This window comes from Sapajus apella, unplaced genomic scaffold (assembly GCF_009761245.1).
Source record: "Sapajus apella isolate SASKATOON/1434 unplaced genomic scaffold, GSC_monkey_1.0 scaffold126, whole genome shotgun sequence".
NCBI classification, from domain to species: domain Eukaryota; kingdom Metazoa; phylum Chordata; class Mammalia; order Primates; family Cebidae; genus Sapajus; species Sapajus apella.
In genome coordinates, this window is record NW_022437066.1 from 2,228,622 (window position 1) to 2,245,716 (window position 17,095).

Genomic DNA, 17,095 nt, shown 5'->3' on the forward strand with positions numbered 1-17,095 from the left:
TCCCCAGGAGGGTGCCATATTAAGGGACAGCACTGGTCTTGGCAGGTGATAGTTGGTGCTCTTAGTCTTCATACCTGCCTACCTCTGGCTGCTTCATGCGTGTGCCTGTTGTCCTGGCCTGAGAGTGGCTGATGGCAGAGTTTGTCTGTGTTCCCAGTTGATCCACTGTTAACCATGCCCAGGCTTCCCCCTTTTCTATCGGTGGTCGACAGGGGCCCTCGTGGCTGTAGAGAGGAGCTCGGCGGGCTGCTGGTGCCCTGGTGGCAGCTTGCAAGGGTCTGGGCCGTGTGTGCCTGTAGCTCGTGCCCCTGCAGACTCAGTCCCAAGGCACCACACCCGTCTTACGGGTGCATTTGGCCTTATGCCCTGGAGTGAGTGGGTGGCGGAACCCAGCATGTGAGGGGCAGTTCTGGACACACTGTCAGCAGGTGTGCAGTGCCCCGTGCACATCAGGGGCTGTCGTTAATGGCGTGTGATTCTCTGTGGCTCTGGAGTCCCTGGATCCTGTGTTGTTCTCTCCCACCTGACTTGCCAGACACTCCCATGGCGTGTTCTCCCTCCACTGATACCTGTAAGGCCATGGGGTCTGATGCCCACTTCCTTTCCCAGTGCACACTCACCTGGGAGTGTAGCTGGTGATCCCTCTGGGAATGACTGGGGAATCATTGCCATGCATGCTCACCTTAGTGTTGCTGGTCACAGAGACTGGGTGTTGTTGGGAGGAAATATGGACACAAAGAGATTCACAGCTATTCATAGGCATATATATGGCAGGCACAGAAGCAGGCTTGCTCAGTAACTAGAAATAGGGGCTCATACACCCTGTGTTCCCAGGGAGAGGCAGGGGGAGAAGAAGCTTGTATGGGAAGGACGAATCAGTTTCCTCAGGAAAGGCAGATAGGCTCATAGGGGAGCAGAACTGAGTAGAAAGCTCATGGTGATGTGTGTCTACAGAATGAGTAGAAAGCATGTGGCGGGCTGGGGGCCGTGGTTCATGCCTATAATCCCAGCACTTTGGGAGGCTGAATCACCTGAGGTCAGGAGTTCAAGACCAACCTGGCCAACATAGTTAGGCCTTGTCACTACTAAAAATGCAAAAATTAGCCAGGCGTGGTGGTGGGCGCCTGTAATCCCAGCTACTGGGGAGGCTGAGGCAGGAGAATCGCTTGAACCTGGGAGGTGAAGGTTGTGGTGAGCTGAGATTGCGCCACTGCACTCCAGCCTGGGTGACAAGAGCGAGACTTGTCTCAAAACAGAAAAAAAGAAAAGAAAATGTGTGGTGACGTGTTTCTGCAGAACAGGGTAGAAAGTGCATGGCAGTGTGTGTCTGCAGAATGAGTAGAAAGTGCGTGGTGATGTGTGTCTGTAGAGCTGGGTAGAAAGCACGTGGCGATGTGTGGCCGCAGAACGGCTGGAAAGCGCATGGTGATGTGTGTCTGCAGATGCACATGGGCTTCTCTGGTTGCTTTCAGGCAGGAGGGCTCCCCTAGAGGGGATTTTGGCACCTTTTTCTCCAAAGTTTCTGCCCCTGTTCACAAAAGGAAAGCTCTGAAAAAGCTGTTTTTTGAGTCTGTTGGATAGCAAATGTGAAAGTAATTTTTTTTTGGAGGAGGGGAGACAGGGTCTTGCTCTGTTGCCCAGGCTGGAGTACAGTGGCATGATCTCAGCTGGCTTCAATTTCCACCTCCTGGGTTCAAGTGATTCTCCTGCCTCAGCCTCCCGAGTAGCTGGGATTATAGGTGGGTGCCACCATGCCCACCTAATTTTTGCATTTTTTTATTAGAGACAGGGTTTCGCCATGTTGGCCAGGCTGGTCTTGAACTCCTGAACTTAGGTGATCCGCCCACCTCAGCCTCCTGAAGTGCTGGGATTACAGGTGTGAGCCACAATGCCCGGCCATCAAAATAATTTTTTTTTTTTGGAGATGGAGTCTCGCTCTGTCGCCCAGGCTGGAGTGCAGTGGTGCGATCTCAGCTCACTGCAGCCTCCGCCTCCAAGGTTCAACCAGTTGTCTGCCTCAGCATCCTGAGTAACTGGGGTTACAGGCACCCACCACCACGTCTGGCTAACTTTTTTTTTTTTGTAATTTTAGTGGAGACGGGGTTTCACTATGTTGGCCAGGCTGGTCTTGAACCCCTGACCTCATGATCTACCCGCCTCGGCCTCCCAAAGCGCTGGGGTTACAGGCGTGAGCCACTGCACTTGCCCTAAAAGTAATTTTTATACCACGAGGTTGTAATTTGGATCCATCCTGCATGGCATACTGAATTCCAGGGGGCGCAGCTGCCCTTAGCATCTACTCATCCTTTATTTATTGATTTCTTCTCGTGGGATAAGCTTATCAGTGCCCTTGTTGGCTCTGTATTTTGTGCCTCGGGAAGCAGAGCCCTGTTCTTACATCTGTGACTGCTGACCAGGCCCCATGGCCATTCCTCCAGCCTTGCCATTTACCATAGTGACTGCGGCCACCTGGTTTCTGATACCTCCACAAATCCTCTCACTTTGAAACTGTCTCCCTCTTGCCACAGTGATTGCTTCCCTGCCAGTCATTGCTTCCCCGCCAATCATTGCTTCATACAACCCAGGTGTAATGAAGTGGGTGACTGAAGGGGGCTGCCTGGTGCTGCTGTGGGTACCCTCTGACCGGCACACTCCCCATGCTCCTGCTGTGTGTGTGTGTGTGTGTGTGTGTGTGTGTGTGTGTGTGTGTGTGTGTGTGTGCGCGCGCGCGCGCGCGCCAGTGCCATGCATGCTCTAGTACATCATCACCCAGTTCCCGCCAGATCCAGCGCTTGGGTCCTCCCAAAGACACGTTCTACCTCAGCCAGCTCCCTTGACAAAGGCCCTCAGATTCCAGCACCTCACAGCCTCCCCTGGCTGCTGAAACCAGCTGGCTACACCCTGCAGCTCCATGGGGTGGGTGGATGGGTGTGTGGCCCTTTTCTTTCAGGCAAGGGCTTTGTTGGATGTCACCCTGGTTATAGGCCTGGTAACTGGGAGGGAAGATGGGGGCAGATCCTGTTGAAGATTGGAAGTGTATATATTTAAGGTGTACAGCATGATGTTTTGATACACATATACGTAGTGAACTGGTTACCACGGTCAAGCTAATTAATATCCATCTCCTCACATAGTTACCTTTGTATGTGGTGAGAACACTTAAAATCTCCCAGCAGATTTCAAGTATACAACACACTATGGCTAACTGTAGTCCGACGCTGCGCCTTACCTTAAAGTGGAAACTTGTTATGCTTGGACCATTATCTCCCTGTTCCCCTCACCCACCAGCCCCTGGCAAACAGTTCTCTGCTCAAGTTCTACTTTTTAGATTCCACATACACATGTGATCAAGCAGTATTTTTCTTTCTGTGTCTGGCTTATTCACTGTACATAGTGTCTTCCAGGTCCATCTGTGTTGTCACAAATGACAAGATTTTCTTCTTTTTTGAGTTTGAGTAATACTCCATTGGATGTCTGTATGTATCGCAGTTTCTGTATCCATTCATCTCACTGCATCCATTCATCTGTTGACAAACTGATTCTATATCTGGGCAATTATGAACTGTGCTGCAGTCAACATGGGAGTGCAGATAACTCTTAGCAATCTCATTTCATTTCCTTTGGATATATACCCAGAAGAGGGATTGCTGGATCTATTTGCAGTTTTTTTAGTGACCTCCATATTTTTCAGAATGGCTGTACCAATTTATGTTCCCACCAACAGTATACAAAGGTTTACCTTTTCTCCACATCCTCATCAATACTCATCTCTTGTCTTTTTGATAATAGCCATCCTGACAGGTGTGATTTGTACCTTATTGTGGTTTTAATTTGCATTCCCTGATGATTAGTCATGTTGAGCAACTCTTCAGATACCTATTGGCCATCTGTATGTCTTCTTTGGAAAAAATGTCTCTTTAAGACCTTAGCCCACTTTTTATTTGGGATATTTGTGTTTTTGCTGTTGAGTTGTTTGACTTGCTTATGTACTTTGGACATTAATCCCTTATTGGCAATACAGTTTGTAAATAGTTTCTCATTCTGTAGGCTGCCATTTCATTTTGTTTCCTTTGCTTTGCACAACCTTTTTCATTTGGTATAGTTCCTCTGGTTTATTTTTGTTTTTGTTACTTGTACTTTTGGTGTGATAACCAAATCATTGCCAAATGTCAAGGAGATGATTTCCCTAGAGTTTTGCACATTCAGGTTATCTTAGTTTAAGTCTTCAGTCCATTTTGAGTTGATTTTTGTATATGGTGTGAAGTAAGGGCGCAGTTTCTTTCTTCTGCATGTGGTTATCCAGTTTTCCCAACAACATTTACTGAAGGTACTGTCTTTTCCCCATTGTGTATTCTTGGCACCTTTGTCAAAGATCAGTTGACCATATATCTCAATTCTGTTCCATTGGCTTGTGTCTTTTTATGCCAGTATTATACTATTTTACTATAGCTTTGTAGTATAATTTGAAATCAGGAGTGTGATGTTTTTACCTTTGTTGTTCTTCCTCAAGATTACTGTGGCTATTTTGGGTCTTTTGTTCTTCCATACAGCTTTTAGGTTTGTTTTTCTGTTTTGGTGGAAAATGCCATTGGGATTTTGATAGCGATTGCGGTGAAGTTTGTAGGTCATTTTTGGTAGTATGGACATTTTGACAGTATTACTTCATCCATGAATATGGGATATCTTTACATTAATTTTGTTGTCTTTAATTTCTTTCATCAGTGTTTTATGGTTTTCAGTGTATAGATCTTTTACTAATTGGTTAAATTTATTCCTAAGTATTTGTCCTTTTTGATGCTATCATAAATTAGATTGTTTTCTTGATTTCTTTTTTAGATAATTGTTAGTGTATAGAAATGCCATGATTTTTGTATGTTGATTTTGTGTCCTGCATCTTTACTGAATTCATTAATTAGTTCTAACACTTATTTTACAGAGCCTTTAGGGTTTTCTATATATAGCACCTTGCATCTGCAAAGAGACATTTTATTTCTTCCTTTCCAGTTTGGATTGATTCCTCCCTCCCTCCCTCCTCCCTTCCTCCCTTCCTCCCTTCCTCCCTTCCTTCCTTCCTTCCTTCCTTCCCTCCCCCATTTCTTCCTTCCTCCCTCCCCCCCCCCCCCCCCCACCCCCGTCCCCGTCTTCTCTTTTCACTGATTGGTCTGACTAGAATTTCCAGTACTGTGTTGAATAGAAGAGGTGAGAGTGGGCATCCTTGTCTCGTTCCAGATCTTACAGGAAAAGCTTTCAGTCCCCGCCCCTTAATTATGTGATTGGTTGTGGGCTTTTCTTAAATGATCTTTGTTGTGAAGAGGTAAGCTCCTTCTGTACCTGGTTTGTGTAGAGTTTTTTTTTTTTTTTTTAAATCATGAATGGATGTTTAACTTTGTCATATGCTGCTTTTTCTGCATACTATTGAAATGATCTTTTTTTTTTTGAGAGGGGACCCTTGCTCTGTTGCCCAGGCCAGAGGGCAGTGGCATGATCTTGGCTTACTGCAACCTCCACCTCCCAGATTCAAGCGATTCTCTTGCCTCAGATTCCTGAGCAGATGGGATCATAGGCGTGCGCCACTATGCCCAGCTAATTTTTGTATTTTTAGTAGAGACGAGGTTTTACCACGTTGTCCAGGCTGGTGTTAACTCCTGACCTCATGATCTGTTTGCCTCAGCCTCCCAAAGTGCGGGGATTTTGGAATTACAGGTGTGAGCTCTTGCGCCTGGCCAGTCATGTGGTTCTGCATTGATTTGCCTTTGTTGAACCAACCTTGCATTCTGGGTAGGAATTTCACTTAGTCATGGTGTATAATCTTTTTAATGGACTGTTGAATTTTGTTTGTGAGTGTTTCATTGAGGAGTTTTACATCTGTGTGAATCAGAGATAATTGGCCTGTAGTTTTCTTTCCTTCTGGTGTCTATGTCTGCCTTTGGTATCAGGGTAATGCAGTCTCCATACAATGGGTTTGAAAGTGTTTCCTCTTCTGTTTTTTTTGGAAGGGTTTAAGAAGAATTGGTAGAATTCAGTAGCGAAGCCATCTGGTCCTGGGCTTTTTTTTCTTGGGAGGTTTGTGATTACTGCTTCAGTCTCTATGTTATTACTGTCTATTTAGGCTTTAGATATCTTCTTTGTTCAGTCTTCATAGATTGTATCTTTCTAGAGATTTATCCATTTCTTCTGCATTATTCAGTTTGTTGGTGTAACAGTCTCTTGTGATCATTTTTATTTCTGAGGCATCAATTATCATATCTCCTTTTTTTTGAGATAGAGTCTCTCTCTGTTGTCTAGGCTGGAGTGCAGTGCAGCGGCACGATCTTGGCTCACTGCAGCCCCTGCCTTCTGGGTTCAAGTGATTCTCCTGCCTCAGCATCCAAGTAGCTGGGATTACAGGTGCCCGCCACCATGCCCAGCTAATTTTTCTACTTTTAGCAGAGACGGGGTTTCACCATGTTGGCCAGGCTGGTGTCTTGAACTCTTGACCTCAGGTGACCCACTTGCCCTGGCCTCCCAGAGTGCTAGGATTAGAGGCATGAGCCACTGCGCCTGGCCATATCTCCTCTCTTATTTCTGATTTTGAGTCGTCTCTGTTTTTCTTCATTAGTTTGTCGATTTTGTCTTCCCAAAACCAGCTTAGTTTTGTTGAATTTTTTCTATTGTTTTTCTCTGTTTGATCTATTTCAGCTCTGATCTTTATTATTTTCTTCCTTCTGCTGATTTTGAGCTTAGTTTGTTCTTCCTTTCCTAGTCCTTGAGGTATGAAGTTAGGTTGTTGATTTAAAGTCTTGCTTCTTTGTTAATGTAGGTGTTGATTGCTGCAGACCTCCTTTTGTTTTTTAAAGAGATGGGGTCTTGCTATATTGGCCAGATTTGTCTTGAACTCCTGGCCTCAAGTGATCCTCCCACCTCAGGTTCCTAAAGTGCTGGGATTACAGGCCTGAGTCACCACACCTGGCCCCAGACTTCTTATTAACACCACATCATGCAAGTTTTGGTGTGTTGTGTTTTCATTTCATTCACCTTGAGATACTTTTAAAATTCCCTTTTGATTTTCTTTTTTACTCAATGGTAGTTTAAGAATGTGTTGTTTAGTTTCCACGTATTTGTGAGTGTTCCTGTTTTCTTAGTGTTATTTTTTTATTTTTATTTTTTGAGACAGAGTCTTGCTCTGTCACCCAGGCGAGAGTGATCTCGACTCTCTGCAACCTCTGCCTCCCAGGTTCAAGTGATTCTCCTGCCTCAGCCTCCTAAGTAGCTGGGATTACAGGTGCCCGCCATCATGCCCAGCTAATTTTTAGTGCTTTTAGTATCGGAGGGGTTTCACCATGTTGGCAGAACTCCTGACCTCAGATGATCTGCCTGCCTGGGCCTCCTGAAGTGCTGGGATTACAGGTATGAACCACTGCGCCCGGCCTTCTTGCTGTTATTCATTTCTAGTTTCATTCCATTGTGTTTGGAAAAGACATGGCATTATTTTGATATTCTTAAATTTTTTAAGACTTGTTTTGTTACCTAACATATGATCTGTCCTGGAGAATAGGCCTTGTGTGCTTGAGAAAAATAGGCATTCTGCTGCTGCTGGGTGAAAAGTCTGTGTGTCTGCGAGGTCATTTAATCTGGAGGGTTGCATAAGCCTGCTGTTCTTTGTTATTTTATTGTTAAATTTCCTGTCTGGATGTTCTGCCCATTATTTAAAGTAGATTAGTGAAGCCTTCTGCTATTACTGTTTTGTCCGAGATGCGTATAGCCATTCCTGCTTGCTTTTGGTTACCATTTGCATGGAATATCTTTTTTCATCCCTTCACTTGCAGCCTGTATTTGCTCTTCAGTCAAAAGTAGTTTCTTGTAGGGAGTATACTGTTGATTCTTGGTTTTTAGCTTATTTAGCTGTGCTCTATCTTTTGGTTAGTGAGTTGAATCCATTTTTATTCAAGTAATTATTGCTAGGAAAGGATTTTCTTTTTCCATTTTGTTAACTGTTTAACAGTTTTGCTTGTCTTTGTCTCTTGCTGTCTTCATTTGTGTTTTGTTGTTGTTTTTGTGTTAATGGTCTTTGTTTTCTCTTCTCTCTTTCTTTTATATCACTTTGTAGTGTTACCTGGGGCTTACATGAGATACAGTTGTCTGTTATAAGATAATGACGACTCACCTTCACTTACATGTAAGACTCAGCCTTTGCCTCCCCCCTCTACACTGCAGTTAATGCCACCATTCGTAACTCTTTCTGCATTTTCCAGGAGTGTGCGGAGAAAAAACAATCAGAAAAACTATGTAATCATTAACATAATTTATTGTCCTTTGTTTGTTTGTTTAATTTGGGATGGAGTCTCGCTTTGGCACCCAGGCTGGAGTGCAGTGGTGCAATCTCAGCTCACTGCAACCTCTGCCTCCCGGGTTCAAGCAATTTTCCTGCCTCAGTCTCCTGAGTAGCTGGGACTACAGATATCTGCCACCACACCTGGCTAAGTTTTAGTAGACATGGGGTTTCACCATGTGGCCAGACTGATCTTGAATCCCGGCCTCAGGTGATCCACCTGCCTCAGCCTTCCAAAGTGCTGGGATTACAGGTGGCAGCCACCACGCCTGGCCAGTTTGTTGCTATTTTAAATGTTTTTGTTTTTTACCTTTTTTTCTTCTTTGAGACAAGGTCTTGCTGTGTTGCACAAACTGGACTGAAGTGCAGTGGGTTGATCATTGCTCACTGCAATGGGCTCAGACTCCCAAGTAGCTGGGACTTACAGGCTTGCACCACCACGTCCAGCTACATTTTTTTTTTTAAGTGGAGATGAGGTCTTGCTGTGTTGTCCAGGCTAGTCTAGAACTGCTGAGCTCATGTGGTCCTCCCACCTCAGCCTCCCACAGTGTTGGGATTACAGGCATGGACCACTGTGCCTGGCCTCTATAAACTTTTATAATGGAATTAAAAGTGATGTATCTACCACTGTTAATGATAATCTGTATATTTGCCTTTACCAGTAAGTTTCATACTTTCTTATGTTTTTGTATTGCTGTTTAGTGTTCTCTTGTTTCAGCATGAAGAATTCCTTTTAGCTTTTCTTGGAAGACAGGTGCAGTGGCGATGAACTCTCTCAACTTTCGTCTGGGAATGTTTTTATTTCCTCTGTGTTTCTGAAGCACTGCTTTGTCAGATACGGTCTTCTTGTTGGGGTTTTCCCCCTTCCTTTCAGCGTTTTGCATATATCATTCCATTTCTTTCTGGACTGCAGATTTCTACTGAGAATCCTACTGATAGTCTTTTGGGGGTTCCCATGTATGTGATGAGTCACTTTTCTCTTGCTGAATTCAAAATTCCTTTTGTCTTTGCCAATTTGATTATAATGTGCCTGGGGGAAGCACATGTCATCTTGAGAGAGTGGTCTCTGTATCATCTCTAAGCATGGGGCCAGCAGGGATGCTGACGCAGGGATGCTGTTCCTTCACAGGGAGGGGAGCCCTCTTCTGTAGGCTCAAAGAATTTCAGGTAATCTGACAATTTGAGGTTCTGTAGGCCTAGAAGTTTGTATCCCATGAGTCATAGTCTCTTTTCTTCCTATCTAGGGCCTCCCCTTGGCATTGCAGCCTTCTTGGGTTGGGGGTTTAGCCTCCCCACCGGCCGTTCTTTTCTGGTTTCGGCCACTGGCTGTAGGAGAGCACAGCTTAGTTTCCTTGACTTTTGGTCTCATGTTGCTATCTCTCGGCCTTCTTTATCTTTTACCCAGACCACCTGCAGATCCCAGTGCAGGCATCACCCCCTCGTACTTACTCTTCCCTCCCCCGTGTTCACAACACATCACCTAGTGGATACCCTCCCACTGGTCCCCACCATAAGGCCCCACCTCTTGCCTTTTTGAGCTGCTCCTGGCACCACCTCCCATAGGTTAGTTCTCTGGGAAGCAGCCTTAGAGACAGAGTCACTGCTGGGGGCTGAGCCTTTGGGGGAGAGGTAGGTGAGCAGGCGTGGGCCAAGAAAGGGAGTGGCGTACAAGCCAGGCTCAGCACCTCACCTGACCCCCAGGGGCTGGAGCTGAAGGGACCCACCAGAGCAGCCGCCCACATGCTGGGCCTAGATGAATGCCCTAATGACACTGCCTCGGCCTCTCACTGGCTGGGCTGAGCGAGGTGGCTCTTGGCAGCTGAAGCACAAACCTTCTCTCAGGAGCCTCGGTGTTGGGCATCTTGTGTACACCAGGCTTGGTGAAGGTGGCACGTGGTTTTGGAAGCAGCCCACCAGCGGAGGGCTTTTGTGTGGGTGCTAGATGGTGACCAAGACAGAGCGCATCAGCTGGGCTTATGTTTCCCCTCAGTTTTTCTTGTGCTCATCTGTGTTGTGTCTTCTAATTTTAGTATTTATTTTGTTACAATATCTGTAGTACTTGTTACTACAGAATATATTTGTTAAACTTGAAACCAGCTTTTTAGGCACAAGTTTGGTTTCAAGAAAAAGTTGAGTCGGAGCTTATAAAAGCTGCAGGTTTTTCTGTGCTTCTAGTTAGTATTGTAAGTCACAATGCAAAAATGCTGTTTCTGCAGCCAAAACAGCGTTACACCAGAAAAGCAGCCGGCCTCCTGTACCTATCTCCAATGCGACTAAACGCAGTTTCCTAGGCAGCCCTGCCTCAGGGACCCTGGCTGACCTGCAGCCCCCTGCGCAGCCACCGGCGGAAGGCTGTCACAGGCACTACCTGCACCCCGAGGAGCCTGAATACCTGTAAGTCTGTCTCTTCGCTTTCACAGTCAATTCACCATCTTGTGCCCCCTTCTGTGTTTTGTTTAAAGTTTTAATTGAAGTTACCTTTTTAAAAATAAGCAGTTTGTATTAGCTTATGAAAAATTTTCCTTCTGCCCCTGCCCCTCTGGCCTCTCTGTCCCCTCTCCAGAGGAGGGGAATGGTACTAGCTGGCAATTCCTCAAGGATGTGTACCTAATGTAGCATTGTTCATCAAACAGGTGTTTTCTGTTCTGTTTTTACTATGTGTTACACTGTTGAAGACATGATCTAAAGATTAGAAAGCTGAATTCACAGTTTAGATGTGCTCTTTATGGTCTCATGGACATAAAGAATGAAATCCTCTTGCATTTCAAGTATTGTGAATTCTTCAAAGAAGGGTATTTGCTTCATTAACTTCAGGGAGGAATTAATTTGATTCTAGTGAAAGTGCATAGAGCTGTTTAAAGGCTAAACAACTCTAGAAATAGATTGTTTAAAATGTGTTTTTTCGAAAATGAATTTTCACAGTGAAGACCTAATTTGGATAAACATATCTGGGGCAGACTGTGGGAGGTTTGGGGAAGGGGGTGTAGGAAGCTCCCCTTGAAGTCAGAGTGAGCTTTGTGCTTCATGAGGCGGCAGGCCCATAGCGCTTCTGGCCTGGAGCCGATCAGCACACCTGAGGTAGAGAAACAGCGTTTAAAATGTGGCCATTGAAGGTGGGGTTTAAGGTGAAGACAGCGTTCAGAGTGATTTTAAATCATTCACATAAATGAATGGTTCGGTGAGCAGCATGGCTTAGAGTGGACTCAGTTGTTTCAGGTTGTTTGAGAGGAGCCAGACTGATGGCCGTGCTGAGGGATGGGATGTGGGGCTGCCAGAGCCAGGAGAAAGCACTTGTTGAGAGGGCCCTGTGATGCAGGCAGTGAGGGCGGTGCACACCCAGGGGTGGGGCAGAGCTCAGGGAGGGGCTTGCCTGTATTCTGTGGGGGGTCTTTGAGACTGGGGTGTCCGTCCCCAGAGCTGAGAGCAGAGGTGGGGCGGTAACTCCACGCCTGTGAGCACAGGTGGGGTCACTGAGTGGGGAGAATGCCTCGAGCTGAGCCATCACTCACATGGGGACAGCGTGGACACTTGACGTCCTCCCTCTGGTCTTTGCATGTCTGTTGTTGAGCCCGGTGTGTGTGTGAGCACAGAAAGCTGGCATTGTGGCCCTGACATAAGGCCCTGTGCCATTCCTGCTTTTCCTGGCTTCCCCCTCCCTGCCCTGAGTCCCTCTCTCCGTAGCTGGTACCTGTGGAGTGGCAGGGGCTGCTGGGTGCCAGTCTCAGGGGTGTACAAGCTGCATACCTGTGATCTCTGCCTTTCCCGCGTGTGCCGTTCTTCCTGGAAGTGCGGCCCGCACACCCGTGCCTCCGTGTGCACCTCTCATTGTTCTTTCTCTTAAGCTGTAATCCAAGCAATGGAAAAGTGTGAGTAATTTTGAGGTTTTTATGGATATTGCCATATTGTCCTCTAAAAATGTACATTTTTACCCTCCCACCAGCAGTGTGGGAATGTTCATGCTGCTCTCTGATGGGTTTAAGTTATTCATCAGTATTTTCACAGCTGTGGTTTAGTACAGCGGGCATCATCTTTGTGGTCTGTTTTATCTCTGAAGTTCTCTCTTTTTTTATTGAAGCAGTAATGTGCATATTTGAAAACTGTTACTTGTCAAAGGATCACATTTTCTTTTTACTTTTGCTTATCTCAAAAGTTCACTCTAATGGCAGGCTAAGGTTTTGCTTTTCTGGGAAGCTGGTTGTGTTGTAGACACATCTGGGAGTCAGTGTGCCCTTGTTTCCAGTGTGTGGATGTTTATCCCAAGCTTGAAGTTCCTGGTACTCTTTTTCCTCATTTTTAGAGTCATTAATTTTTCCCTAACAGCCCGAGTTTCTCATAGCTTGGTATGAATTCAGGATGGTCCTGTACACTTGTGCATTTGTTGTTGAACTTGAAAGTTGATAAAGGTGTGATTTTACCCTTAATTCTTTTTGCATTTAGTGGGAAAGGAACTGCTGCCTTCAGCCCATCCCATCCTTTATTGCCACTGCGACAGAAACAGCAAAAATCCATGCAGGGAGAGGACATCCCTGGTAAGAATGTTGTTTCTTCCCTGTCATCTTTTTTCCTGAATTTCTCCTTACTGTAGATTAGTAAAAATCATATATCTCAAAACTAAATCATCTTATTCTGATGTAGTGATTTTAGTTAAGACACTAGCCAAGTACATTTTAACTTGTGTTGATGTGTCTTGGAATGTATCGCCTTGCAGTGAAAGTATCTTTGAGAGCAATTATGTTCTGTGTAGTAGATGCAGAGTGATGCTGCGTCAGCAGGGGCTCACAGGTGCTCCAGTTCTCTCTCAGTTCTGGTGATTTCATTGGACCAGTTGCTGTTGAACCACGTGTTGCCATGGGAATGAGTGAACCTTGTATGGTTTTGCTTCTCTGCTTTCCTTGGGGCCCTTCTGGTGTATTGACTTGCGGGACATTTTTCCAGAGAAATGATGGTCAAATTGAAAGAATTTCGAGGGATAGAAAATTGGTTACTTAACACCGTCTGTTTCCTCTGAACTGCAGATCAGCGACATCGATCAAATTCTTTGACCCGAGTCGATGGTCAGCCTCGAGGAGCAACAATAGCATGGCCAGAAAAAAAAACCAGGTGAGTCTCTCCGTTTCAGAGATGTCTGTTTGGAATGTTTTTTACATTAAATAGCAGTTCCTGAAGATGTATGTCATCCCAACCCCCTGAGGATCACCGAGACCCTTTTAGGGAGTCCCTGAGGTCAGAATTATTTTTATAACAACACCAGGGAGCGACTGCTTCTCTGCGGCCTCACTCTTTGCGAGTGTGCTGTGGGATTTTTCGGAGGCTGCTGGTGTGGCAGCAGGGGAGTCAGGTACGAAGGTCCAGCCAGATCCCAGAGCTGTACAGGTGTCAAGCAGTGCCTGCCCTTGAACTGGAAACTTGTGTCCTGGAGAATATAGTCATTGTCATAGAATGGGCTTATTACTGTAATTTTAATCAGTGTTTAGAAAATGCCTGAGCTTTAATTTCTAGGATGATAAATAGAGAGGAATACTGACAAATAGAAACAAAAGCTCTGTGGGGTCCTCAGTAATTTTTAAGGGCGTCAAGAGGTCGTGGGACTACAGTGTTTGAGAATCACTAAGCTGAAATGATATCTGGTTTTCTTCTGCCCCGGGGAAGAGTGAGTTTAAATCTCCTGCATGTGAGAGACGTGTTCTTGTTGCGTGGCCGGCATCCTCACCTCCCGGTCCGTGTTGGGGGTCTCTGGTGTATACAGCAGCGCACCCAGTGGGCCTTCCCTGTGTTTCAGGCCCGCGTCCCAGCCGACGCCTTTTGCTTTGCATCACGCTGCGAGTTGTGAAGTGGATCCCAGCTCTGGCGACAGCGTCAGCTTGGCCCGCTCCATCAGCAAAGACAGTTTGGCATCCAATATTGTTAATCTGACCCCACAGAACCAGCCACACCCCACAGCCACGAAGACCCACGGGAAGAGCCTCCTGAACAATGTCAGTATTGAGGATGAGGAAGAGGAGCTAGTGGCTATTGTTAGAGCAGACGTGGCTCCCCAGCGTGCTGACCCGGAGTTCCCCAGGGCCTCACCCCGGGCCTCAGGCCTTACAGCAAGTGCCCAGTCTCCCCAGGGACAGCAGGACACCTCGGAAAGTAAGCCTGACAGTTTTTTCCTGGAGCCTTTGATGCCAGCAGTGCTTAAGCCAACGAAAGAGAAGCAGGTGATAACCAAGGAGGACGAACGGGGGGAAGGGAGACCGAGGAGCGTTGCGTCCAGGAGGCCCAGCGAGGGCCCCCAGCCTTTGGTACGAAGGAAAGTGACTGGTAGTCGTGACTTGAATAGGACTTTTACCCCGATTCCTTGCTCAGAATTTCCCATGGGCATTGACCCCACTGAGACAGGACCGCAGTCAGTGGAAACCGCAGGAGAGGTATGTGGTGGGCCCCTGGCCCTCAGCAGATTCGATCAGTTCCCCCAGGGACCATCCACAGATGGCTTCTTCCTTCACGTAGGCAGGGCCGATGAGGACTCCGAAGGAAGGTTATATGTTAGTTGTTCAAAAAGCCCCAACTCCCACGATTCAGAGCCGTGGACTCTCCTCAGGCAGGATTCTGACTCGGATGTGGTGGACTTAGAGGAGACCGAGCACGATTTCATGGGTGAGGCGCATCCTGTGGTTCTCAGCAAATACATCGGGGAGGAGGAGTCAGCCAAACTGCAGGAGGACATGAAGGTGAAGGAACACGAAGACAAAGATGATGCCAGTGGCCGCTCAAGCCCCTGCCTGAGCACAGCCTCTCAGATGAGCAGTGTCTCCGTGGCAAGTGGGAGCGTGAAGATGACCAGCTTTGCGGAGAGGAAGCTCCAGAGACTCAACAGCTGCGAAACCAAGTCTAGCACCAGCAGCTCCCAGAAAACCACGCCAGACGCATCCGAGAGCTGCCCTGCCCCTCTGACGACGTGGAGGCAGAAGCGGGAACAGAGCCCGGGCCGGCATGGCAGGGACCCTGCCAGCCTCCTGGCGTCCGAGCTAGTGCAGCTGCACATGCAGCTGGAGGAGAAGCGCAGGGCCATCGAGGCCCAGAAGAAGAAGATGGAGGCGCTGTCGGCGAGGCAGCGCTTGAAGCTCGGCAAGGCCGCATTCCTGCATGTGGTGAAGAAGGGCAAGGCTGAGGCCGCCCCCGCCGTCAGGCCGGAGCACTTTACAAAGGAGTACTCTCAGCACAATGGGGAGGAGTGTGAGGATGGCGTTTCGAAAACCGAAGACTTTCTTGTGAAGGAGGAGCAGAGAGAGGAGCTCCTTCCCGAGCCTCAGGATGTGGACAGAGAGAGCCTCGCCTTTGCTCAACAGCATAAAGCAAAAGACCCCCTGGCTCTGCAGGAGCTGGAAAGAAATAAGGTGATCTCCGCCGCCCTCCTGGAGGACACTGTCGGGGAGGTTGTCGACATGAACGAATGTGACCTTTCCATTGAGAAGCTCAACGAAACCATTAGTACGCTACAGCAGGCCATCCTGAAAATCTCTCAGCAGCAGGAGCAGCTTCTCATGAAGTCCCCCACGGTCCCAGTGCCGGGCTCTAAGAATAACTCGCAGGACCACAAAGTGAAGGCGCCGGTCCACTTCGTGGAGCCACTCTCTCCCACGGGCATGGCTGGCCACCGCAAAGCCCCCCGACTGGGTCAGGGCCGGAATTCCCGTTCCGGAAGGCCAGCAGAGCTTAAGGTCCCGAAAGACAGGCCACAAGGCTCCTCCCGAAGTAAAACCCCGACGCCCAGTATAGAGACGCTCCCGCACTTGAGACCCTTCCCTGCCAGCAGCCACCCTCGGACGCCCACAGATCCCAGCCTGGAAGGCGCCCCAGAGCCCAGTGGTGACCCTCACGGGAAGTGTCTCTTCGACAGTTACAGGCTCCATGATGAAAACAACCAGCGGACATTTACTCTGTCTTCTTCCAAAGACGCGAACATTCTGTCGGAGCAGATGAGCCTCAAAGAAGTTCTGGATGCGAGTGTGAAAGAGGCAGGGCCTGGCTCCTCAGACATCTCGGGAAAAGAGAGTGTCCCTGTGGAGGAGCCCCTGAGGAGCAGGGCCAGCCTCATTGAAGTGGACCTCTCTGACCTGAAGGCCCCTGACGAGGATGGGGAGCTGGCAAGCCTCGATGGTTCGGCGGACCTCATCAGCGAAGGCGACCAGAAGCCGGGGGTTGGCTTCTTCTTCAAGGTAAGAGATCGGTAGCATCTGTTTCAGGTGCTCGTGAGATGTTGCCACCCCACGTGATTGTAAGAGAGTTAGAGAACGCACATCTGCGCAGGCTGGCCAGCCACCTCTGTAAGAGGCCTGGGGACATGTGTGTTTGGCTTTGTGAGCCACAGAGTCTCTGTCCCGAGGACTCTGCTTGGCCAGAAGCAGCCCTGGGCTGTACGCAAGCAAGTGAGTGTGGCATGGGTCAAGACAGCTTTGTTCCGAGCCCTGAAACTGGAATTTCACGTGATTTCAACATAGTTTTCTTTTGGTGATTTTCTAGTCAAAACCCTGTTGTTGCCTCGTCCCACCCCAAAGTGTAAAAAGTGTTCATCGCTAGAATGCGCTGGCAGTGGCGAGGCCTCGCCTGTGGGCTGAAGTTTGCCAGCCTCTGATATAGCAACTTCAAAAAACATTTTGTCTGTGTCTGTCTTGTAATGTTTTTTCCTTAGAGATGAAGGGAAGTGTCAACTGTGAGAATTGTTTTCATAGCCAGCTACTGAGCCACGTGATGTTCCTGTCAGGGATGTTCATCATCTCCTAAGTTTATAAGACCATGTTTTTT

The 17,095-nt window shown here is 47.5% G+C and overlaps 1 protein-coding gene across 6 annotated transcripts in view; it reads left to right on the forward strand.

Annotated features, from left to right (window-relative positions):
* Positions 1 to 17,095, forward strand: part of CAMSAP1 (calmodulin regulated spectrin associated protein 1) — an 88,458-nt gene that overhangs the window by 58,162 nt on the left and 13,201 nt on the right. For all 6 annotated transcript variants that reach the window (XM_032261918.1, XM_032261917.1, XM_032261920.1 and 3 more), the window contains 4 exons: positions 10,525 to 10,702; positions 12,746 to 12,837; positions 13,324 to 13,408; positions 14,088 to 16,509. In XM_032261918.1, coding sequence (XP_032117809.1) covers positions 10,525 to 10,702; positions 12,746 to 12,837; positions 13,324 to 13,408; positions 14,088 to 16,509 — 2,777 coding nt within the window. The remainder of the gene's footprint in view (positions 1 to 10,524; positions 10,703 to 12,745; positions 12,838 to 13,323; positions 13,409 to 14,087; positions 16,510 to 17,095) is intronic.